This window comes from Bos indicus x Bos taurus, chromosome 29 (genome assembly GCF_003369695.1).
Source record: "Bos indicus x Bos taurus breed Angus x Brahman F1 hybrid chromosome 29, Bos_hybrid_MaternalHap_v2.0, whole genome shotgun sequence".
Classification (NCBI taxonomy): domain Eukaryota; kingdom Metazoa; phylum Chordata; class Mammalia; order Artiodactyla; family Bovidae; genus Bos; species Bos indicus x Bos taurus.
The window spans coordinates 28,963,493-28,989,190 of NC_040104.1; the positions used below are offsets into that span (position 1 = coordinate 28,963,493).

The 25,698-nt window shown below is 38.9% G+C and overlaps 2 protein-coding genes across 2 annotated transcripts in view; one reads left to right on the forward strand and one right to left on the reverse strand.

Moving 5' to 3' along the window:
• Nucleotides 1-3,800: 3,800 nt before the first annotated feature.
• Nucleotides 3,801-5,095, reverse strand: FANCF (FA complementation group F). Its single transcript, XM_027531524.1, has one exon. The coding sequence runs from the start codon at nucleotides 4,996-4,998 to the stop codon at nucleotides 3,919-3,921; it is 1,080 nt and encodes a 359-aa protein (XP_027387325.1). The 5' UTR covers nucleotides 4,999-5,095; the 3' UTR covers nucleotides 3,801-3,918.
• Nucleotides 5,096-5,152: 57 nt separating this feature from the next.
• The window catches only part of GAS2 (growth arrest specific 2), a 180,200-nt gene continuing 159,654 nt past the window's right edge, over nucleotides 5,153-25,698 (forward strand). The window contains exon 1 of the mRNA XM_027531528.1: nucleotides 5,153-5,282. The gene's annotated coding sequence lies outside the window, so the exon portion shown is untranslated. The remainder of the gene's footprint in view (nucleotides 5,283-25,698) is intronic.

The following is a 25,698-nucleotide window of genomic DNA, read 5'->3' on the forward strand; positions in this document are numbered from 1 at the left end:
GTTTGATCCCTGGGTCAGGAAGATGCCTTAGAGTAGGAAATGGCAACCCACTCCAGTATTCTTGCCTGGAAAATTCCATAGGCAAAGGAGCCTCGTGGGTTACAGTCCGTGGGGTCACAAAGAATCAGTCATGGCTGAGCATACACACACATAGTTGATTAATAATACATTTATTAGTTTCTGGTATACAGCAAAGTGTTTAAGATATACACATATATTCATATTCTTTTCTATTATGACTTATTACAGAATATTGAATATACTTCCCTGTGCTATATGATAGGACCTTGCTGTTTATCCATTCTAGTCCCAAATATCCCAATCCAACCTCCCTTGCCATTCCACCAGACAACCACAAGCTAGAATTTTTCCATTTTATAGATGAGGAGACTCTGACTTTGAAAGTGAATAAGCCAGATTAAAGTTATAATAGTAGATAATAACCTGAATTTAAATAATATTTGATAAATATATTTTCTCCCATGTGCCAGTCCTGTATTGATTTTCACATCACCAATCTACCCCCCCAAAAATGATTTGGGGAGTGAATATAAGTTAGAGGAGATCCAGATCCTTGTTGACTTTACCACTTAAAGTCATTATTTGTTGTTGCTGTTCAGTCGGTAAGTTGCGTCTGACTCTTTGCAACCCCGTGGATTGCAGCATGCCAGGCTCCTCTATCATCCACTATCTCCCAAAGTTTGCTCAAATTCATGACAAATTGAACTGTAGTCTCAAATCTTTGATTAATAAAATTTGAAGTTCACAGCACATTCCCCTAACAGTTATATCAAGAGGTTCTGCTAAGATTATTTAACTGTAGAACTTTGTATACTATATGACAGCATACAAATGCAAAGCCTTATTTACTCAAATATTACACATTTTACTCAAAGTCAAATATTACACATTTTCCATTAGAATCAGAACCTAAGTAAGTAGCCAGCTCTTAGACAACAGCATTTAGATTTAAAACATTTTAATATACTTAATAAATATACAGCCAGCCTGAGGGAAGTTCTAACAGAGCATTGATATTTGTCCTCCATAATATTAACAAAAAACAACATACATAGGCAGTCATTTTATCTGCTGTTTCATAAGTATCCTGAATTCATTTATTCAATTTCCCATTCCTTCCTTTCACTTTCTTCCTAGATATAGATTCTGGAGTGATAATAAAATTCCTATATCAGTATCATCTTTTTAAGTCCTTAACTTTAAGTTCAACTTTGTTTGTTCAACATTCAGAAAACTAAGATCATGGCATCCAGTTTCATCACTTCAAGGCAAATAGATGGGGAAACAATGGAAACAGTGACAGACTTTATTTTTTTGGACTCCAAAATCACTGCAGATGGTGACTGCAGCCAAGAAATTAAAAGACGCTTACTCCTTGGAAGAAAAGCTATGACCAACCTAGACAGCATACTAAAAAGTAGAGACATTACTTTGCTGACAAAGGCTCGTCTAGTCAAAGCTATGGTTTTTCCAGTAGTCATGTGTGGATGTGAGAGTTGGACTATAAAGAAAGTTGAGCACCAAAGAATTGATGCTTTTGAACTGTGGTGTTGAAGAAAACTCTTGAAAGTCCCTTGGACTGCATGGAGATCCAACCAGTCAATCCTAAAGAAAATCAATCCTGAATATTCATTGTAAGGACTGATGCTAAAAGCTGAAACATCAATATTTTGGCCACCTGATGTGAAGACCTGACTCCTTGGAAAAGACCCTGGTGCTGGGAAAGATTGAAGGCAGGAGGAGAAGGGGACGACAGAGGATGAGATGGTTGGATGGCATCACTGACTGTATTGACATGAGTTTGAGTAAGCTCCCAGAGTTAGTGATAGACAGGGAAGCCTAGCATGCTGCAGTCCATGGGTTCCCAGAGTTAGACATGACTTAACAACTGAACTTTGTTTGAAAATAAGATCAAGAATAGAAATTAAAGGGAATTCCCTGGATGCCCAGTAATAAGGACTCAGGGCTCTCACTGCCCTGCTGAAGTTTGATCCCTGGTCTGGGAACTAAGATCCCGCAAGCCATGCCAGGCACTGTTCTAGGCTCTAGGTGGGGGGAAATAACAGATTAGCTTCTACTCTCATGTTGCTTATTTTCTGTGTGCTCGGGTATTGTAGTTAATTTTCTTTAGCCTATATCTAGATTTATAACAATACAATCTTGCTGTGAAGACTAAATATGGTTACCTATGTAATGAACATAGCATGGAGACTAAAAATAAAAATAGATTTAAAATTTTTCTTTAGTCGATAACCATTTTTATCATTTTATCTTAAATAAAAGTGCAATGTAGCAGCAGAAATAGGGAAATAAGTTTACAAAATCTCACTCTTTAAAACTAAATTTTATGGTAATGAGTCAATATTACAAATTGTGTGAATAGAACTCTTCACTGAGTTATGTTTCCTGAAAAAAGACCTTCAGGTAATGAGCAGAAGGAATTGTCTTTACTCTTGTATCATGGCAAATTAAATCTAAAATACGGCCTACATGGATTAGAGCTAGAAAAGGGAATCAAATTGCAGGAAATACAAACTTGTTTAGTGTTAACACAGGATTATCTATCTGGGAAAGTGTACTTGCTAGTGGGACAGTACTTTCTTCCAGACTTCACTACAGAACAAAAAAATTCTATATTATACAAATTTTTTTGCTCAAATCAACTTGCTGATTTTTTACATTTCCTGAAGAATCTTGCAACCAACTAACCTGGATATGGAAGAAAACATCTTGAACAGGAAGTAGTATCCCCCCTAATAAAAATGAATACATTATTCTTAAATTTGGTGATTGGGAATCACTCTGCCAGGTGTGGAGCATCTGGGTAAACTCACAAAATTAGGTTCCTACATATACTAAACAAATATTCTAAACTGCCCCCATAGGGCAATCACCAAGGGAAAAGTGGGAGAACTTTATTTTTATACTCAACACTTAACATAAGGCAATTCTAACACCAAGGTTGTGATGTATTAACCTCAATGGCAGAAGCAGTACTAATTTAGAAGTCTGTTTTGATTCTTTGGCCATCAAATCCAGAGGCATAGATTTGCATTTTCTATGCTTTAAAAACTTTTTTCCTTGTCTTTAAGGCAATGCTTTAAATTATTGGTCTTTCAATTTGCAGAAATGAAAAACAAAATTTCTGAATAACACATGTTCCAACTGCCAATGCAGGAAAATGTAGGTTTTATCCCTGGGTCAGGAAGATCCCCTCTGGTAGGAAGTGGTAACCTACTCCAGTATTCTTGCCTGGAAAATTCCATGGTCAGAGAAGCGTGGAAGGGGGTCCTAAAGAGACAGAGGCAACTGAGCACGCAGGCACACAAGGCTGGTTAACTTATTAGAATGTCAGGTTAACAAGGCCAAAATCCAGGGTATAAAGTCCAACTAGGCCAGTTGGTTTTCCAAACTATTTCTGACAACACATGTTGTTGGTTAAAGAAATCTCTTCACTTCTGAGGACTTAAAAAAAAAAAACCAACAAAAAACCTACAAAAGTAAGGCATTAATAATGTAAAAACGGTGTCTTGTTGGTCACTGGAAAACTACTTTTTCTGGGACAAGCACATATATTTTCAGGATTATTAGAAACGCACGTTCTAAAACACTTGTTAATTCTATGGTTTTAGGTAGGATACTTGCAATGTTACCTCCTGTATCCAGAAAATCCATGGCACTACAAGGCAGTTACTTTACATATTTGTAATTAAGTTACAATTACTTTATTATATATTAGGACCTAAAATAATATTTTGGACACATGAAAGTACAGGAGATGTGGTGAGAAAACAGGGATTTTAATTTTGTAAACCATACATTCGAGTAATCAGTAACACAATGTTGCCCACAGAGAACTGGGGTCTGGGCTGAAAACTTCTCTTCCCCAGTGCAATATCATACACGACTCCCAAGAGCTAACAACAGGTCTGTCCAGATGCTAAGACCAGGGACTTCGAAATCTCCGTCTTGAGCCTTATAGGACTTCAGGGCAGTTAGAACTTCATCTTTCAGAGGCGGAGGGGCCTGACAGAGGCTTTGAAACCTGCTGAACAACTCCTCCCAGGGCACATCCTGGGGCTCAGTTCCAATCCAAAGGCCTTTCGGAAGGTCATAGTGCAGTTGGCGACCCCAGTTTGTGAGCAGACCCAGGTAGACAGGGGACAGCTCTGGATGGCGCCCCACCACGGAAGTTAAAAGCTCGGCTGGGAGGTTGCGGCAAAAGGCAACCACGATATCTGATTTCCCCAGAAGCCAACGAAGCAGTTCTTGACGCCCGTCTCCCGGTGTTTTGGGGCTGCCTACTCCCAATTCCTCTTCTTGGAGCCGGGGGGATGCCTGCGGCAGCAGCAGCGCGGCCGCCACCACCTTCAGGAAGTTGTTCTGGGGCAGGCGCTCCCACAGGCGGCTGAGAAGCCTGCCAGGACCCTCAGCTTCGGCTTCCCCCACCTCGTGCAGACGCCTCAGAAGCAGCTCCGCCTGCGTCTTCATCACTGAGTCCTTCTGAAGGACCGGGTTCTCGCTGTAGGCGTGGAAGCGCAGCATGTGGGCAGCGGCCCGGCAGCGGGCGAAGCGGGCCAGGCTGCCCTGGAGCGCCTCCTCTTCGGCGTCCGGAACGCCGGGGCCGGGAAAGAGCTGCTGGAGCAGGCAGTGAAAGGAGGCATCCCCGAGGGCCGGGTTCGCCAGCAGTCGCAGAGATAGCAGCTGGTCACAGTGCCCCAGGGCCTGAAAGTTCGCCAAGTCCGGGGCTGGAGCGGGCCCAGAGTCACCCTCCTGCTTCCACTGGTTTTGCAGTCGCTGCTCCAGAGCTTTGCGAATACGGGCGTGGCGGCCAAAGCGCCTGTGGATGTGGCGCAGGTAGCCAGCCCACTGTAAAGCCCTGCGAACGGTTGCGGGGTCCCAAGTGCTGACGTGGGTTGTGCGGGAGACAGCCAGAACCTCAGAGAAACGATCCAACTGCTCCAGGAGTGAGTCCATGGGGCGCCGCAGGGCTTTACTTCCGTCTTCACCGTGGCGACGGAGACTCTGCGTGCTGATTGGTGCGTCGGTCAAATGATACGCCTCTCTGCAATGCTATTGGGTAAAATGCCTGTCAATCTCACAGGGTACCTGAAATCCGGGAAATTTAAGCCTGAGCAAAGGCCTGTATTTCACCATGGATGTTGAGGGGATTTTTAAGCAAGGAAGATTGAATGAAGGGCTAGGACTGGAGAATTACCGGATCCACGTGGGAGATGCTGCTGCTGCTGCTATTTACGGAGGTCTCCGTGCTTCCTTTCGCTTTAGAAAAAAATCTCTAGTAGAAATTTCCTGAGTTTTGCGTGAGTAAAACTGTGTTAAGGTTTATCATAATTGGGGAAAGCCAGAGACGTGCTGTTACATATAAGAAAATGTTATTAAATGAAAATTTAAGTTCATTTCAGTTTAGTAAAAAGGTACTGACTCAAATATTTAATGCCAGACACTATGCTAAAGCCTGGGCCTTGAACTTATCTTTCTTTATTAGAACTTGAATTCTAGGTTAAGTGAAACTTCAAGATTAACAGTTTCTTAAATGTTAAAGGAATTTAAAATTTTATTTCAGAGTTTCACTGTTGTTTTTCGTTTTTGTAACTTACAAGGCAGAATAGCTAAATTGACTCTTATTTCACCCAACTAATTGAACTAAGTGGCATTTAACTGTGGGAGTTAAACATTCGTAAACAAGCATCAGAAAAAGAGGCTTTCACAAAAAGCCTACCTCATATGATCCTGGTGAGGATTAAATAAAATGATAAATCTTTAGTATTTTGGCGATCTTTTAGTATCCATTCTATCATTACCCTTACTCTCTTTGCATAATAAAGATGCAGTTTTGAGTACTGATTGAAGCTCACAGTGGAGGGGTAGGCCGATTTGAGCTAATTGTGTTAATCCAACCCTCCCTTAATTTAGTAATTAATTTAGGAAACCCAGTCTTAAGTGGACCAATGTTTAGTAGTTCCCAAGGACAGAAATTTGTTCAGAAATGGCCAGGTGAATCAATTCTAATCAGTGAGGCCTATATGGTTACTTTTCTTACTCTTCAGAGTTGGTAGATCATGAACATTGGCCAATATGAAGTGATAGTTGTATTGGACAATGCAGCTGTATACAAGCTGGGTATCAAGCATTCTTAAGAAATTGTTTCTTCTTCTTGATGCTGTTGAATATTTATATGAAGCCCAAAGCTACCAGATCCATCTCTTTTCCTGAACCAATAGAATTTCAGAATCACAAGGAATACATTGGATTATGACAACTCTCAAATTAACCCTGTTTAAGGTTATAACACTATATATTCCCATTTCTTTGGCCAGTTTTATTTTCAACTATTTAGTTGAAAATATATATTTTCAACTAGAATACATTGGATTATGACAACTCTCAAATTAACCCTGTTTAAGATTATAACACTATATATTCCCATTTCTTTGGCCAGTTTTATTTTCAACTATTTAGTTGAAAATATATATTTTCAACTATATATTTAGTTGCTTTCAACTAAATATACCGAAGTAATACCAGCTCTTCAGAACACCGGTGTGTGGGTCATATAAACACTCTCTGAACACTGCTATTATTGTTAATGTTATATAAGCCTCCGAAGTGAATATCTTCTCATGTCTTCTCCAAATTCTGTTCCTCCCTAATATAAAAGAGCAACCACCAACACTCTATGGTCAAAAGTGGAGAAAATTTTAGCAAAGAAACACACAGCTTGATGTTGCCATATTTATTGCTGGTCCTGAGAGATTTCTGATGCATTCTTTTCCTATGGACTATTAAGACTTGAAAAATCAAGTTGTGCCATGCTCTAGGGTAGGTTTCATATTTTTAGTTATTTTAAGATATGCATTACGTCAGAAATTATAGGACACTATGGAACTGGGAGACCAATGAAAACGTAGTATTCTGATGCCCCTTTGTATTACTCTGAACAATGTTAAATTCACATATTGACACTTATTTCAGTCCTCTGCTTGTGGAAATAATGTTTTTTATAGGAACAAGCAGACCTGGACTACATCTTCAGGCAGAGCAGACTTAGAGGGTTTTTTCCTCTCATTCTAGAATCAGTTTCATGGAAGGAAAGTGCTTTGGCATTTTGCAATCACTCTGAGGGCAAATACTATGGGCAGTGGTTACACCTGACCCTAACTCAGTTACTTGACTCAAGACTGAGTTTTGAGTAGGTCTCTCTATATTCTCCAGTAGCAACAATAAATAACAAGCTGACACAACTTTTGAAGACAGATTTCTTATGGAAACTTTACAAACAAACTTGGCACTTTTTGTGACAATGCAAACTCTTTTTCTCAGAGGTGTTACTTATATAAAATCAAAAATTTCTTTGTTTTACTTGCTTCCCTTTCAAAGGGGGAAAGTCATCAAATGAATTTTAATGGACAGGGGACATTAGATATGTACAAGGTAATTTGACAATGAAGTCCAGGAACCAATGGCTTTATCTTGCATCCTATGTTCCTATACCTAGTCTCTGATCAGATTGTAGAATATATCAAATCTCAAAAATATTACATTTAAATATCTTATAAAAAAAAAAAAACAATGTTGATCTTTTTACTCTTTGGAATTGTTTTCAGAAAGGTAACTGACTATAACTAAGCGAGTGTTTTTCTGGATCTTAAAGTTTTCGATCAGTGTACGGTGGGAAGGTTTACAGTTGTATGTCAGAAACATTGATCTCCTTTGGCCTTGGGGAGTCTGAGTGGAGTTTGGGAGACTGGAGTCCTTGCTTAGATCATGAGAGATCTGATAATCCACTCTTCAGTTCTTTGGACGCGGTCTGCCACCTGGGCATCTATTCAATGACTAGAGAGAGTGCACATCGCAGCCCATCAAGAAGTTAACAGTGGAGTTCTAAATGTCCAGAGAGAAAGGGCAAACACTTGTGAGTTCAGAGGAAGGTGTTGGAGGAAGGATTAGAAGGTGAGATCTGTGGGCGTGGATCTAGATAGTGGCCCTAAATCTCTGTTTTCACAAATTTGAGACACTTGCAGTGGATGTGACTTTAAGTGGCCTCAAAGCTAGCAGCATAAGGACTGCCCTGACAATGCATGTTTATTCTGAAATTTAGAACTTCATTAAAACTTTGGGACACCTGACTTGAAGTTTTTTTTGGACTTGACATTCACTTCCATCATTATTGTAGTGTTTAACATTATATTCACAACATTTATTGCCTTTATAAGGAAAGGAAAAAAAGATCTTTTCTTTAAATACAACCACATTCCATATAAATTTTAAAAGGCTGTAAAAAATGGTTTTACCTATTTCATCAACAACATTTCTAGTCAGGTGTCTTAAGAATAAAAAGAGAACTTTGTTAAGGTCTTGTTCAGGAATTGTGACTGACCCTTTCAAGCATCAAAACCAAGACTAAAAAAATATGAAAGAAAGCATGATTAATTTTCCTATGTGAAAATTTTAGTCTTAAATATTGTTAGGAAGTTTTGTATAAATTTAGTATGTAGAATCATCTCTATTTAAAATATCATATAAAGAGAATGCAAAAAGAATTTTTTTCACCAAGCCTTTTGTATGTAGATCTTTCTCAACTTATGGTGGGATTGTCTCATTAAACCAGTCGTAAGCTTAAAAATATCTTAAGGCCATCCCCAAGAAAAAGAAATGCAAAAAGGCAAAATGGTTGTTTGAAGAGGCCTTACAAATAACTGAGAAAAAAGAGAAGCAAAAGGCAAAGGAGAAAAGGAAAAGTATACCCATCTGAATGCAGAGTTCCAAAGAATAGCAAGGAGAGATAAGAAAGCCTTCCTCAGTGATCAGTGCAAAGAAATAGAGGAAAACAATAGAATGGGAAAGACTAGAGATCTCTTCAAGAAAATTAGAGATACCAAGGGAACATTTCATGCAAAGATGGGCACAATAAAGGACAGAAATGGTATGGACCTAACAGAAGCAGAAGATACTAAGAATAGGTGGCAAGAATACACAGAAGAACTATACAAAAAAGATCTTAATGACCCAGATAACTGTGATGGTGTGATCACTCACCTAGAGCCAGACATCCTGGAGTGTGAAGTCGAGTGGGCCTTAGGAAGCATCACTACAAACAAAGCTAGTGAAGGTGATGGAATTCCAGTTGAGCTATTTCAAATCCTAAATGATGATGCTGTGAAAGTGCTGCACTCAATATGTCAGCGAATTTGGAAAACTGCGTTTAATACTCCTAACCTGCCAAACACTATAGCTTATCCTCACCTACCTTAAATGTGCTCAGAACACTTACAGTAGCCTACAATTGAACAAAATCATGTAACACAAAGCCTCTTTTATAATAAAATGTCACGTTTCTCATGACATTTATTGAGCACTATATATAAAAAAAAAAGAAAACATAATGGTTTTATGGGTACAGAGTGACTGTCAGAGTATTGATGGTTGACCCTCTTGATTGTATGCCTGACTGGGAGCTGTCACTCACTGCAGCTGCCCAGCATCAGGAGATGGAATCAGACCACATAGCTGTAGCCTGCAAAAAGATCACAATTCAAAGTATGAGTCTACTGAATGCATATCACTTTTGCACCATTGTAAAGTTGAAAATTCTTAAGTGAAACCATTGTAAATTGAGGACTATTTGTATGCATACGAAATTCGCTTTGGTTGACTGATATGTGCCATAACACATAAAGATTTTGGATAGCACTGCTCCAATATAGGCTTTCTAACACAATTAGCTAAGGAAAGGGGGCAAAATAAAGACCACTGCAATTCAAATTAGCTTGCCTTAAATTTTCTGCAAATAAGCCAGGAAGAAAATTGGTTGATTAGATATTTTCCTTTTGCCCTTCCCATATTTCCCTAGCCATGTTCTTTTCTTTTCCCTGTTCTGTGCAGAGAACTGGCCTGATCCTTACTGACACTGTCAGTCAGCCTTGTCCCCCTGGCCCTCTGGCTTGATGCTGAGTTGACCAATGAGAGACATTGACCATCAGAAAAAGGCAAGGGATGTAGCTTTTTTCTTTCTTTGCTCTCTAAGGGCTCAGGATTCTGGTTCTTTCATTTACAAATTCCTTGAGGCCTCCCTGAGCTTCTGATACATTCTAGTATTCCATGCAGCCCCAGGGACTTCCTGCTGTTGCTAATCCCTGGATGCTCTAACAGACCTTGTTGATTTCCTTAACCCTGACCTTGCTTCTGCTCTGTTAAATTACCTTCAGAATCCCTGCTGACTGTGCTGGTTTCCTGCCAAGGTCTTGACTGATACAGTCATCTGTGTTTTCAACCATTCTCATAATTAATATAAGTCTGTGAGTCATAATATTATCAATCAGTGTGTGTTTAGGGAATGATGACTAGTCTACTTCAGTGATTCCCAAATACCTGTCATTGCCAGACACTCCTGCCAATCTATGACAAAGTCATCATTATTATAGTGATATATGAAAAATAGATGACAGAACAAGGTGAAGTGTTTTCATAAGTATGCTAAATTTAAGTGAAGGGAAAAAGTATTTCTTAATAAGTTGATGTCTTAAGGCAATTTTGTGTTTTCTTTATTTGAAAAAAAATTTAAAGTTTGCAGTTATTTTCTTAAACATCTACTTTAGAAAGTTTATATGTGTTTATAGGTATCCATTTGTAGATATATGCATATATCTATGGGCTTCCCTGGTGACTCAGTAGTAAAGAATCTGCCTGCAGTGCAGAAGCTGCAGGAGATGTGGGTTTGATCCCTGGGTCATGAAGATCTGGAGGATTGCATGGCAACCCACACCAGTATTCTTGCCTGGAGAATCCCATGGACGGAGGAGCCTGGCAGTCTACAGTCCATTGGATCTCAAAGAGTCAGATATGATTGAAACAACTTAGCATACATCCATATATCTATAGCTAGATAAAAGATAGATAGATTGTAAGCCTGTGAAATAATTCTGAAAGTCTCCTGTCTGATGTGTGGAAAATGGAGGGTTTGCAGATGGACCCAGATTGTGAAGAACTTGGAATACTACAATAAGGAATAGGGTCTGTTCAATTGGCATTAAGATTCTGTTGACAAGTTTTAGAGCACAAGAATGACAGTCATATCTGTTATAAAGCAACATGGAGAATTGGTTGTAGCCAGCTGACACAAATGACTATAAATGGAGATCCACTAGAGATACATTGCAGTAGTTCAGGTGTACAAAATGACAGTTTCACTAAGGAAGTAGCAGAGGAAACATTTAAGAAGGGGTGGGGAGTGAGTGGTGCTCAGACTTGAAAATTCCTTCTGAAGAAGAATCATTAGATCTTAATGGAGGGAAGAATCAAAATTACTCTGCATATTCAAGTGATTGAGTGAAATCCCTTTACCTTTGGAATGGAATGTGAATTGGTATTGATTTCAACTAAAGCCTACAAATGGAAAAGAAGGGGAAAAAAGAGCGAATCACGGCTCAGTGGAAACTCGTATGAATTTGTTTTTTAATCTCAGATTACTGTCTTTCCTCACACCTTCAGGATCCCCTGGGTTAGCAAATTAGGTAATAGAGTATTTTATTAGTGATTAGTGAATACTATGGTAACTCCAGAGTATATCTTGGTTGCATGAGAGTAATAAAAAATATGGATTGAATTATTCAAAAGGCAGAATTTAAACAAGAATTTCTCCCCTTCCTTAAATAATCTATCATCCAATTCCTAGAATCTTAACATTTAACTTAATATCTCTTGGATTGCTAATATTCAGAAAGAAAGTAAATAATTAATCCCACTGGAAGAAACTCATCTGACTTATCATTATTATATTTTTTCCACTGCTTGGACACCCTATTGGAAAATATCAGTATCTAAGGGCCAATGGTGAGATTCATATTAACATAAACTGATTCTATATAGTTTTAACATTATATGTCAATACACAAATTGTGCACCATCCTCTGTATGTGTGTTTATGTGTGTATTTGCATAGAAGTAATTCCTGAGAATTGCATAGAAGATGTAATTCCTAAGAAGATACTTGAATTAAATAATTGAACTAAATTTATTTTTAAGATTTCATTTTTCTTTTACAACTGGTAATTTTTTTTCCTACTGTTTAAACCAGAAAGATAAAATATGAATCTGATTCTCTCTTTACCTTTGAGTTAGAATTTTGATTTCATGGAGGAGAACTGTAATAATGTCTAGGTGCCTTTATTTTTATCCCACAGTTATCAGTGTATTGCTATATAGGTACCTGCCAGGAAGGCCTTTTTTTTTTTCCTGGTTCAATAACTTTTTGTGTCTGTTGTTCCCATTTTCAAGTCTCCAAAACTTTTATGTGAATTCTTTCAGCACATTTTTTTCATTATTTCCCAGCCTTCTTTTTTTCTGGATGGCTGAAGTTTCCAGACATATAACCAGAAATGTCCTAAGAGAATTAATATATAAAAAAGAAAGCTAAGAAAAATAGGCCTTTTAGTACATGCAAATGCACAACTCATTTTATACTTTCTTTAAAAAGGTAGTAAATGAATTGATCTTCATAATTAATATTCTCTCACTGGGTAGCAAATATGGTGGAAAAGTAATCAAGAAACTTTTTAATACCTTCCAGACTTAATCTAAGTTCTTAGATTGAGCTAGTCTGCTAATATCATTAGTGTCAGGGAGTATTTTACCCACAGGTTCCTAACATTTCAAAACAAACTGGCTGAAATAAGACAAATAAGTGATTAAAACAAAATTCACAATGTCACAGAGACATTTTATGGGTATGTAAAAATTCTTTCTGGTAATGCTTTTATCATTTAGTTACCAGATTTTAAGCATAAAGAATGGCTTTAAAGGGAATATTCCCCTGGATTTGATGAAGCACTCCACTTAAGGGGCAAAAAGAATGTTTAAAGCAAAAGTGCCATAGTTAATATTTCTTTTCCCTTTTTTCTTTTGAGTGGATTAACGAATGGTGTTTTCTAGCAGTTTGCTTATCCCTATTTAAACAGATCCATTGGGTAAAACTCCCTATTTTTGGTTATCTTAGAATATGGTGTATCTTCACTTTCCCCCTACTTTCAGTAATTCTTGTATTCATGTGTTTTATTGATGCTGGACATGGAGGAGGGAATGTATACAACCGAACATCATCTCTGTTACCAGGATGTTGGTAAAAGTTGGATCCTTTTGAAGACGTTTCAGTATTCCGTGGCTAATTCAGCATGTTAGAACATGACAGAAGTTCAGAACAAGACAAAATGTACAGAGGATTCTAAAGCAGAAAGTGGAAGGTAGTAATAATAGTAAAGACAAGATTAAAAAAATAATATGTATACACACATAAATATATATATGTAGTAGATTGAACTTGACTGTGTAATAGGAAGTATTGAGAAAATTTTCAGAGATACATTTTCCTAAATAATAATTAAAATATGATAAAGTTAGGGATGGCAAGCAACAATATAATTTAAGCAAATAAAGAATGCCAAACCTTATAGTAAGAAAAAAAGGTGTTAGTAAATATTATAATTTTTAAAGCATAACATTCTTAGTGAAGAGAAAAACAGTTTGGTGTTCTTATCCTTCAGGCAACCAGAGTATCAGTTAATATCTGCAATTCTATATAACAAGAAATGATTAACGTGAACATTATGTTCTTCTCCGGCTCTCTGATGTGATGATTTTACTTAGTTTGTTTACAGATTTTAATGAAAAGGGAAGGGGAGCTTAATTTAACAGGATGACTGAATACCTCTAACTGTGTGCTTTAAGATCCATTTACCTTTTATTGCCTGTAATGGCTGCCAAATTTCCCCTTATTCTTCTCTACTTTTTAGAGCCCAAAGGACACTAAATCTAGCACTAAACTTCTAACAGTCCAAGTATTTTCTACTTTAAATCTATGCATTCCTGCCTTTTATAATCTCATTAGGTATATAGTTGAGGAACATAAACTATGAATACTAATCTCATACCCAGATGATAAAACATTGGAAGAACGGCCAGCACAGCATTAAAAGAAATAGGCAATTGAACTGCCAAAAGAAAATTCTATTTTGAGAAAAGTAAAGTATTTGGAAACAGAGTCATAAGACACTTGACTATGCTAAATTGTTTTTCTGTGGCATCTCTTTTAGACAATAATCCCGAAATCAAACAGCCTGCTTTATGCTCTACCCATGGTAAGTGGCTTAGTTAAGTAGTATTTGTACACTGCCAAGTTTGCTTTCTTATGCTAAAATTTCCTTCCTTCTTTTTGTCTTCCTTCTTTCTTTTTGACTTTTTTTTTTCCATTTCTGCTCTCATTTGTTTCCATAGATGGTTAGAATAAGACTCACCAGCTTTGTTTAATACAAAGCGCTCAGTGAAAGGGTGCTAATATTTTAAGTAGTATAGGAGCTCAAAAGGTTTTCCTAAGTGGTGTGCTGTGGCAGATTCTTTAATCTGCCTGACAGTGCAGGAGATGCAAGAGACGGGTTAGATCCATGAGTTGGGAAGATGCCATTGAGTAGGAAACGACAGCCCACTCCGGCCTTCTCACCTGGAGAATCCCATGGACAGAGGCTCCTGGTGGGCTACAGTCCATGGGGTCACAAAGTCAGCCATGACTGACAGCATAGCATAGCACATGAGCTCAAAAATAGTTAGAAACCTATGCAGGCTCTATTTTATAATGTTTCCTTTAACATACACCTTAACTCTAATTTTACTAAACTAGCTTGTTTCTGTGCGTGTGTACTAAGTCGTGTCAGTCGTGTCCGACTCTTTGTGACCCTGTGGACAATAGCCTGCCAGGCTTCTCTGCCCATGGGAATTCTCTAGGCAAGAATACTGGAGTGGGTTGCCATGCCCTCCTCCAGGGGATCTTCCCGACCCAGGGATTGAACCCATGTCTCTTATGTCTCCTGCATTGGCAGGTGTGTTCTTGACCACTAGCACCGCCTGGGAATCCCCAGCCTTATTTCTAGCCCAGCACAGTCTTCTTCTTTCGTTTCACAACTATTGTGGCTAGTGTTTCTTGCATCTGGAATCATTTTTTTTTTAATTTTATTTTATTTTTAAACTTTACAATATTGTGTTTTGCTAAATATCGAAATGAATCCGCCACAGGTTGTCTTCTCTTCTGCTTCACATGAAACACTTCCTTCTATGTTCCAAAACCCAAACCAAATCCTCCCTCTTTTATGAGCCTTTCCAGGTAGTTCCAGCTGAAAGTAATCTGTTTCACTTCCAGATTCTTTTTAACATTTGTGGTTGGATTGTTAATTTGTCATTTACCATTTACTGTCTTTCAGTAGAAGTTAGGTTTGTTTTATGATCCAAATGTTTAATGACATGAACCAACTGGATCCATCTCCATGCTGGTCGTATTGCGACCACCCGGATTGAATTCAGTAGTCATTCACTGTGCAGGTCCCTCTTCCACACAAAGGGCAAGAATACATAGGCCAATTACATTTTCAAGTGGATTTGTGCATCTCTGCTCCAGCTTTAACTTTTTGAATGAGATAAGTGTCTTTACTGGTATTTTTAATGTCCACAGTACTTTCTATAGTACCTTACAGGACAGAGGAATGCAAGGTGATGGGGTGGAAGAAATACGTACTTTCTATGAAGGGTAGACTTCTTTTCATTAGACTTTGAGCTCCTATAAAATAGGGGCTAAGTTTTATACCTTTGGTTCCTAACATAACCACTGATACATGGTGTTCAGTAAGTGTCAAGTTCAACAAAGTTGGATTCAGGGATTAACACCTGGGATTAATCCTTTTTTTGCTTTTACATTTACCTCAGGTAAGGGGTTGCACAGAGTCGGACACGACTGAAGCGACTTAGCCGCAGCAGCAGCAGCAGGCAAGTTACTTCAACTTTTGAGTCCATTCATTCACAAACAGGAGATGATAATATTTGTCACAAAGTTGTTTTGTGACAATCATACAATACAATACAATCATGTTTGCAGGGCCCCTAGAACAGCTACTCAATACAATTGATATTAGAGAGTTCTCTTTCTTATTGAAATACTGTTATCTTTGTGACCCCATGGACTGTAGCCCACCAGGCTTCTCTGTCCATGGGATTCTCCAGGCAAGAATGCTGGAATGGGTTGCCATTCTCTTCTCCAGAGGAATCTTCCCAACCCAGAGATCAAACCCGGGTCTCCTGAATTGCAAGCATATTCTTTACCATCTTAGCCACCAGGAAAGCCCCATATATATTCATATATATATGAATTGGTAGAGAAATGAAAAGGATATTCTACCCATCAGGACTGGCAAAACAAAAAAAATGAGGCAAGCAAAATCCTTTTGGGAAATAGTTTATTCATTTTTTTCAACTAATATTTTTTGAACCCGTGCTATGTGCCAAATTATGCCCTTGGGTTAAAGTAATGAATATAATAGAATCTGTTAGTGATGTGACCAACAAGGGATGATGTGACCAAAATTTACAAACAGCTCAAGAGACTTAGTATAATCAAAACAAACAACCGAGTCAAAATAGAACCTGCATCAGCAAGACCCAGTCTAAGAGAGGAGAAAATTTCAAATAACCAATTGTTTCTTCGTGGACTTAACATTTTCAGTTTTTATGGGTATATACAAAAGAGTGAAATTGCTGGATCATATGGCTACTCTATATTTAATTTTTGAGGTACTGACAAACCACTTTTCCAAAGTGGTTGTACCATTTTACAGCAATTCCATCAACAATATATGAAGATTCCTTTTCTCCATATCCTCTGCAGCACTTGTTATTATTCTTCTTTTTGATTATAGCCAACCTAATGGGTGTGAAGTAGTATCTCACTGAGACTGATTTACATTTTCCTAATCATGTTAAGCAGTACTTTTGTGACTGTTTGGCCATTTGTATGTCATCTTTGGTGAAATGTCTATTCAAATTCTTTTCCTGGTTGTTAAATGTTGTTTTTTCTGTTGTTGTAAAAACTTAATTTTTACATTTTAAATTTTACATAACTTAAATTTTACCATTTTAACCATTTTTAATGCTAAGTATTTCACACACTTTCATCAGCCTTTTTGGAGAAGGAAATGGCAACGCACTCCAGTATTCTTGCCTGGAGAATTCCATGGACAGAGGAGCCTGGCAGGCTACGGTCAATGGGCTCTCAAAGAGTCGAGTATGACGGAGGACTGTCACTCACTGAGTTAGGATTAAGATACTAGGTATGGCAGTTTTAAACATGGCCTGGAAATATTTGATGGTCTTCCATCCAAATATTTAAAGGATAAACTTGTGGCCAATTTGACTAATAATGTATGACAGAAAGGATGCCGTGTGACTCCTGGGGCTAGATCCTGAAAGGCCATGCATCTTCTACCTGGTTCTCTTTGACTGCCTGCTCTCAGGGCATTCCTCTAACAGCATTCCCTCTGGGAATCTGACCATCATGCTATATAGAAGGCCAGTTTGCAAGGAGAACCCTTCATTCATTTAACCCCAGGCACCAGATATGAGAGTGCCAAAGCCTACCGATTATTCCAATCCTTAACCGTTTGAGTTTTCCCACTGTTGCATTGTTAGTCGCTCAGTCATGTCTGACTCTTTGTGACCCCATGGACTGTAGCCTGGCCCTGTCCATGGAATTCTCCAGCCTAGAGTACTGGAGTGGGTGGCTGTTTCCTCTTTCAGCTGTTGCCAGGAGAAAGCCAATTCTGACTCCATGTTGGAAACTGTTTCTTTGACTTGCTTTTCTTTATAACTAATGGCTTGTCTAGGGGACCCTGCCCCTCTGCTTAACTGTAAACTAAACTTGACTGTAAAACTGAAGTGCTTTTGTCCAGCTTTTCTTCCACACTGCCTCTCCCTCTCTGTTCTGCCTTTTGACATTAGTTCCTTGTTCCTTCTTTCTCTCTGATCTCTGTGGGACAGAGATGAGCCATCCAGGCAGAGCTCTGTCTAATATTTTCCATAGAATTCATTAGCAAAATTATATGGTAGTTATTCTACATCACCAAATGTGGGGTGGTTTGTTATACAACAATTGTAACTGGAGCCTTAGATGATACCCAGGTGAAGGTGCTTAAGTCAAAACCTGGCTGAACACTGTGAGGTCTGTGGTGACCCAGGGACGAAAGAGCAGGTAAAACCAAGGAGGATCTTGGAAAGCAGGAATGGAAAAACCAGACCCTTATCGTCCTTCCCTCCCCCAAGTTGTAACTATTAATGAAACAGTATAACCTGTCTCCCCTCCTATCCCTTAGGGAGAAGGTATTTACCCTACTCTTCCCCCACCCAGCACATGAGGCTCATCTAATCAAGAAATGACCCGCAAGACCCCTGTCCCACTCCTTGTACCCTGGGTATAAAAGTGGACTAAGGACCTCTGTTCAATGTCAGTTCTCCCTTGAGCAGGCCGGCTGTTCTAACAGCCTCTCCTATTCTAATAAACTTTATTTCCCTCTCATTCTGTCTCATGTCTGGAAATTCTTTTCCAACCCGTGCCTGGACCATGACAAGGTCATTATCACTTAATGGTCCAATAATATTTTAAACCCCTCTACTTGAAATTATTTAAGTGGTTTTCTTTCTAAGTAAGCGTAAAATAACCTATAAGAATGTGTAGGTCAAAGTGATGAGAAGTAATTAATATAATTTTTACTTATTTTTTTTTTCCTGCTAAAGCAGATTCCTTCTCAATGTGAAGTGCATTCCTCAATCTTTATATTATGAAACAAAAGAACAGACCATAAAGAGTTATGGTCAATGGAGTGTTTTATAACTCTTTCTAGTGGTTAGAAAATGGAAGTTTTCATCAGAGGGAAAAAATGTAGCTGTGTGATGTTTACCTCTGAATTAATAAAGCAAATCTGTTAGAAAATTAATTGAATTGAAACTTGAGTTACGCTATTAAGAGACCATCTAAAATCTGGGACTTCCTTGGTGATCCAGTGGTTAAGACTATACCTTTCAATGCAGAGGGTGTGGCTTTGATCCCTGGCTGGGGAGCTAAGATGCCACATGCCTTGTCCCTCCCCCCCCAAAAAAAACAACTTAAAACAGAAACAATATTGTAACAAAGTCAATACAAAACCTTTAAAAATGGTCCACATTAAAAAAAAAAAAATCGCTATCAGAGCCTCATCCGCATTACTACCCTCTATTATCTGAATCCCCAGCCTCCCCAGACTGCTTCTCATTCCCTGAAGACTGTATATACTTCCACACCTCCATGCGTGGATTCAATTCCTCTACCTTATCCTCTAAGTGAAGTGAAGTCGCTCAGTCGTGTCCGACTCTTTGCGACCCCATGGACTGTAGGCTACCAGGTTCCACCATCCATGGGATTTTCCAGGCAAGAATACTGGAGTGGGTTGCCATTTCCTTCTCCAACGTTATCCTCTAGGGTCACCCTTATTACAACTACACTTACCCTGATTCCAGAGACAACGCTGATCTTGCTTCTGTTTGCTCTTCTCTAGAATCTGCTTTCGGAGAAGGCAGTGGCACCCCACTCCAGTACTCTTGCCTGGAAAATCCCATGGATGGAGGAGCCTGGAAGGCTGCAGTCCATGGGGTCGCTGAGGGTTGGACACGACTGAGTGACTTCACTTTCACTTTTCACTTTCATGTATTGGAGAAGGCAATGGCACCCCACTCCAGTGTTCTTGCCTGGAGAATCCCAGGGACGGGGGAGCCTGGTGGGCTGCCGTCTATGGGGTTGTACAGAGTCGGACACGACTGAAGCGACTTAGCAGCAGCAGCAGCAGCATCTGCCTTAACCTAAGTCTTCATTTGTCTGTTTCCTTCACCCAAGGAAGATTCTTCAAGGGAAATAGTTTGTCTGATTCGTCTTTGTAGTCCCATAGTACTCAACTTAAGTACTTAATATTTTCCTAATAGTTAAAAAAGTATATAGGAAACCTTCTGAGATAAGTTTATGACATGGCAAGAAGCATTCCAAAAACATACTAGAGTCTCCACCCATTCTTTAATTCCATAATTGAAAGCAAGAATAAAATAAAAAATTACTGTATTTTGTTGAAATCATAAGCTCCCCAAATTGTGGAAATTGGCATTTGTTTTAGAAAAAATGACTGTCTCTATTTACGGAGACATCTGTATAGTTCTCATATATAATTTGGTTCCACTTATAAACTCCGCTTCATTGAAAAAATTAATTTACGTTCTGGCAGGTCTCATAAATGCCGCCTCTGCTGGTTCAGCAAAGAAACCAAACCATAAGATGTAAATCATATACTTTTTTGGTACAGAGCCTAGCTGTATTTCCTTACCTTCCATGTCTCTTTAAGACTAACTACTGAAATTAGCAAAATTAGTGTAATACTTAAGACTGAGTATATGAGATTTTACAAATTAATAATTCTGAAGAAGAGTATTATGTAAACATCATGCCTCTAGTATATCTTTGTATTTCTTGTGCTCCTTGGATCATACTTTCTTCTCGTTTCATAGAAATATTTTTATTTACTAGATGGTAAAAATATCTTTACGAGGTGTTGATCTAGGGCGGACTTGGCCTGCAGTGGCTTGGAGCGGGCTTGGGTTCCCAGCGGAGATTGGGCTGGGTCGTGGCGGTGAAAGCACCGGATGGTAGCCATTAGACCAGTGGTCAGTGACAAGGGCCCTGGCCCTTCGGCTTTGCAGGAAAGAATTCCCACAAAGAGGGACAGTAGTGAAGCAAGTAAACTATTTATTAAGAGGGAAAAAGTTACAACATGTGGATAGACATGGGTGGACTCAGGGAGAGAGAGGTCATTGAGTTGCATCCTCCTAGTGGTTTGAATTGCCTTTATGGGGCATTTCTTCTGAATTTCCTTTGGCCAATCGTTCTGATTTTCCTGTTTCACAGTCCATATTTGGCACACCTCAGGATCCTCCCACATGTGTGTATGCATCTCTTTAGCCAGGATGGATTTTACCCAAAAGACATATGGGCAGAGAACATCCTTTGACATCACTCACCTTTGGTCTCTGAGGAGCCTTTCTGTGCACGTGTAGTCTAGGCGGTCTCCTGACTTTGAGAAGAGGAAATGTGTGATATAGGCAGGGCCCAGCCTTTTCCCTTAATTGTCCTGCCAGTCTCATCATGGAGTTTAGATCCATAGGGAATGAGTCTCCAATTGCTTTTCTCTGGCGTGGGTAGGGGTGGCGGTTACTCATCTACCTTCTGTCTTAGCGTCCTATTATCTGAATAAAACTGCGGATCAAATTTGTTCATGAACAAGAAACTAAAAATGTTTGAAAACAAATTAGAAATTTGTATTTCAATCGCCATCTATACTTTCTACAAACTATAAAACCATAGCGTACACTAGTTGCTGATGTCTCTTCTGATTCTGGTTTTAGATTTTTGGGTTCTTAAACTTGGCTGTTGAAGAAGGCAATGGCACCCCACTCCAATACTCTTGCCTGGAAAATATCATGGACGGAGGAGCCTGGTAGGCTGCAGTCCATGGGGTCGCTAAGAGTCGAACGAGACTGAGCAACTTCACTTTCACTTTTCACTTTCATGCATTGGAGAAGGAAATGGCAATCCACTCCAGTATTCTTGCCTGGAGACTCCTAGGGACGGGGGAGCCTGGTGGGCTGCCGTCTATGGGGTCGCACAGAGTTGGACACAACTGAAGCGACTTAGCAGAAACTTGGCTGTATTTTCTGAAACTTCAAGTTTACCATCATCTTGTGAATTGCAGCAACACATGTCATTAATGAGAAGAGTTGGGTAACTGCCTTCGCTATTGTTCTTAATTCAGTACATGGCAGACACTAGCACCAATTAAGAAGATCCGCCTTAGGCATAGAACACTGAAAATGTTATCTGATGATGCAAAGGAGATTGATGTGGGGGAGAAATAGGGACGAAAAAATAAAACAGAATTGTATAAAGGAGAAATTGAATGTAAAAAGGATATTCATATATTGGAGGAAAAAAAGAAATGTGTAAACCAGGTAAACTATAAAGAATGACTGGAATTAAAAAAAACAAAAACTTAAAAAGCATCTAGAAGTAAATTTTATGCTTTGACAAATCCACAACAAAGGGTAAAACAGTATTAAATGAAAACCATCTCCACGCTTTATTCATAAGCCATAAGTGTTATAAGCTAGAGAAAATGGCTTTTGGTGGAAATAGTCCAAGGTAGTTCAAGTTACAATGGATATCATGCAAAGGTATTGCTTATTACTCTCCCACTAATGATGTCTGTCACTATTGTATGTGTGTGTGTATGTGTGCACGTGTGTGTTATAGCACTTCCAAGCTTTAATGCCCAACATCTTCATTTTTATTTTTACCCTAGTAAGGTTTTAATAACTCATGTCTTCTTTTTTAGTTGTAACTTTGACAATGTATTCTGAAATAAATTACAGAAATTCATGAGCACAGGGGCTTATGATTGTTGTTTTTCTATAGTGAGGAAATACAGATAGGAGATAGACGGAAGGAACATTTTAAGAGAAAGGACAGGAAGTAGAAAAAATCTAGAAATTATTTAAGAGGAGAGGAATTCTAGGAGTGTAGATGTGAAGAAAGGGAAGTAGTGAGGATAAAAACAGAGTTCTCCATCCCTTTTTTCTTGTTTTTATAAAACGTAAGGATTCTTTTCATGGCAGGACACATCAAAACACCTTGACCCTTGGATAGACGAAAGTCAGAATCCTTTGTTGCAGCTCCAAGCGAGAGAAGGCTGCCAGGCAGAGCCACAGAAGCAGTTTTATCCTGGCACAGGGTGCCAGCAAGCTGGAGCTGTAGGGGGCAGCCTCTGTATGGCAAACTGCTGGGCTGAGTTAGTTTTTGCTCCCTGTGAACTGGCTCATTTGAAATCTTTCGTGGACCCCCAGGGTATTGGCGAGGGGATCTCCCCGGTTCTGATTCCTGGCCCCATAGGGCAAGTCCACTGTGGTTCAGAGTATGTGAGCCCAATAAGGGAAGTGGTCAGGGTGCAGACGTAATTGGCTGCTCAGAGGGGAACTGACCAGACTCTCAACCCAGAGCCTGGAAACTGGGTCAAGACAGCATAAAAACAGTCAATTGCCACTATGGTATATTTTCTTGGACCAGAAAGGGAAATGAGCATATCCATGTGTGTGTGTGCTCAGTCACTCAATCATGTCCGACTCTTTGCGACCCCGTGGACTGTAGCCTGCCAGGCTCCTGTGTCAGGTACACACACACATGCACACAAAGAGAGCAGATACACTCTAAATATAAAGAAGGGAAAGAAGAACAGAGAAAGCTGTAGGGAAGGAAAAAGCAGGTTATCTCCTGAATCACAAATTCTTTATGAGCTTATTTTCTTTCTTAACCTCTAGGTCACGACTCCTGTTTCTTCACACTCTTTCTTCCCCAAGGCATTGGTTGTCAAATGCAGCAGCCAATCATGTGAGCCTTATACCTTGGTCCATAATCATCCATTATTCCTAAAACATTTTATGAAGATTTAAAATCACAATGTAGGAATGAACTAGGTCTCCCCAAGAGTTCTAAAACAATTGGTAACTAAACAATTAGAAATGAGAATATTTTTACTTGTGTTCAGCAATTCCCCAGTCTTGTAGGTGAGAGCCTTTATATAATCTGATGTATTTGTAAGGAGGAGGAATAGAAACTGAATACTTGTGTGTATACATAACATTTGCCTTTAAAAGACTCCGTTGTTTTTGATTCACACTCTTACTGGGCTCCACTGACCACACAAGAGCTTCCTTTGAATATCAAATAGCAATATCAAATTTATGCAAAACTAGAAACCTAGTTTCCACCCCACTCAAAACAAGATAAGGCAAAACAAAACAAGATGACTTCTTCCAAAGTCTTTTCCACTTCAGTAAACTACAGCATTCCTTACAGAAGAAATTTAGGGGTCCTCATTGTCTGTTTAGCACACTGCCTCGTCATCCATCACTGATAAAATTTAAGTCATAAATAAATTCATAGTGGAATATGTCATGCGTGATGTATTGTAGACTGGGATTTGATGCTCACATAATTCATCTTCATTACAAAATGTTTAAACTGAGAGAAAAGAGTGTGAAGCAAAGAGAAAAGAATAACCATTCAAAAGATATCCAGGATTCGATTCCTTACTCTAAGTCCAAGTCACCATTACCTTGCACCTGGATTATTACAATAGATATTAAACCATTTTCCCGGAACTTAATCAAAGTCTTCCTGCAGTCTGTTCTCTACCCAGGAGTGAGTGACAGCTTTAAACTGTAAATCTGATCACGTCACTCTGTTCAAATGCTGAGAGAAAGGCGAGTTCTTTACAAGGCCCTATGGGATCTGGACCACTGCCCTCCCCCTAATCTCTCTGACTTTTCCTTCTACTCACCCTTTACTCATCTCTGCCATAGGAGCCTTTTTGATTTTCTGGAACATTTGATTTGCAGCATTCCCCTGCCTCAGTGACTTTGCACTGGCTGTTCCTCTGTCTGCAGTGGTCCTTAGGGAATCTGCATAGTGCACTTACTTCCTTTGGGTTTCGGCTCAGATGTCACTTTATCAGTGAGGCCTGCCATGACCACCTATAACATCTGCCATTTCTCAGCAATTTCCATCACGTTTACCCCATACTTTATTTTTCTGCAGAGCCCATCTATTGTCACTTGATATGTTGTATATTAGTTTTATTGGATTATTTGTTTAATTTCTGTCTTACTTTGGGAAAATATAAGTTCTATGCAGTTAGGGACTTTGCCTCAGAAAAAAACAAGGCATGCCACATTAATTTGTTGCTAGCAGAATAAATGATACTTTAAAGGGAAAGATGTTTCAGAAAAAAGATTCTTCTTGATTTTCTATTCAACATATGTAAAGAGATACAAGATATAATATTGATTTTCTATTCAATGTATGTAAAGAGATAAAAATCCTAGTTAATATATGTAAATGAACAGTGGCTACATTTGTTATGTTGGAGAAGGAAATGCAACCTACTCCAGGATACTTGCCTGGAAAGTTCCATGGACAGAGGAGTTTGGGGGGCTATAGTTCATGGGACTGTAAAGAGCTGGACAGTGCTGAGCATATCCGCATGCATGCACATTTGTTATATCGCAAGATTAGTTGAATATTTACATTTATTTTGTATTAACATCTTTTGGTGCTTAAACATGTACTGAAAGTATATGTCAGAACTCAAGTCATCATACTTCATTTCAACTAGAATATAGTGAAATGTTGGCTTTCCTCATAGCTCAGTCGATAAAGAATCTACCTGCAATGCAGGAGACCCGAGTTCAATTCCTGGGTCAAGAAGATCCCCTGGAGAAGGAAATGGCAACCCACTCCAGTATTCTTGCCTGGAGAATCCATGGGCAGAGGAGCCAGCAAGCTGTAGTAGATGAGGTCACAAGAGTTGGACACGACTTAGCAACTAAACCACCACAGTGAAATACTACTTTCATTTTTTTTTCTTTTTCTTTTCAAGTTAATACATGATTATTTTCATCCTAGCATCTTAATTTGCATGGAACATGATGGAATTTAGATTGCTGAGAATCAAGGATTAGAATATTTAAATCAGCACCAATGCTTCTTTCCATCTATTTCCCCTGTGATGGTTAATTTTATGTGTCATTCTGACTGGGTCACAGGGTGCCCAGATATTTAGTCAGACATTATTCTAGTGGCTCTTTGAATGAGATCAACATTTCAGTTGGTAGACTGAGTAAAGCAGATTGTCCTCCCTAATGTGGGTGGGCTTTATCCAATCAGTT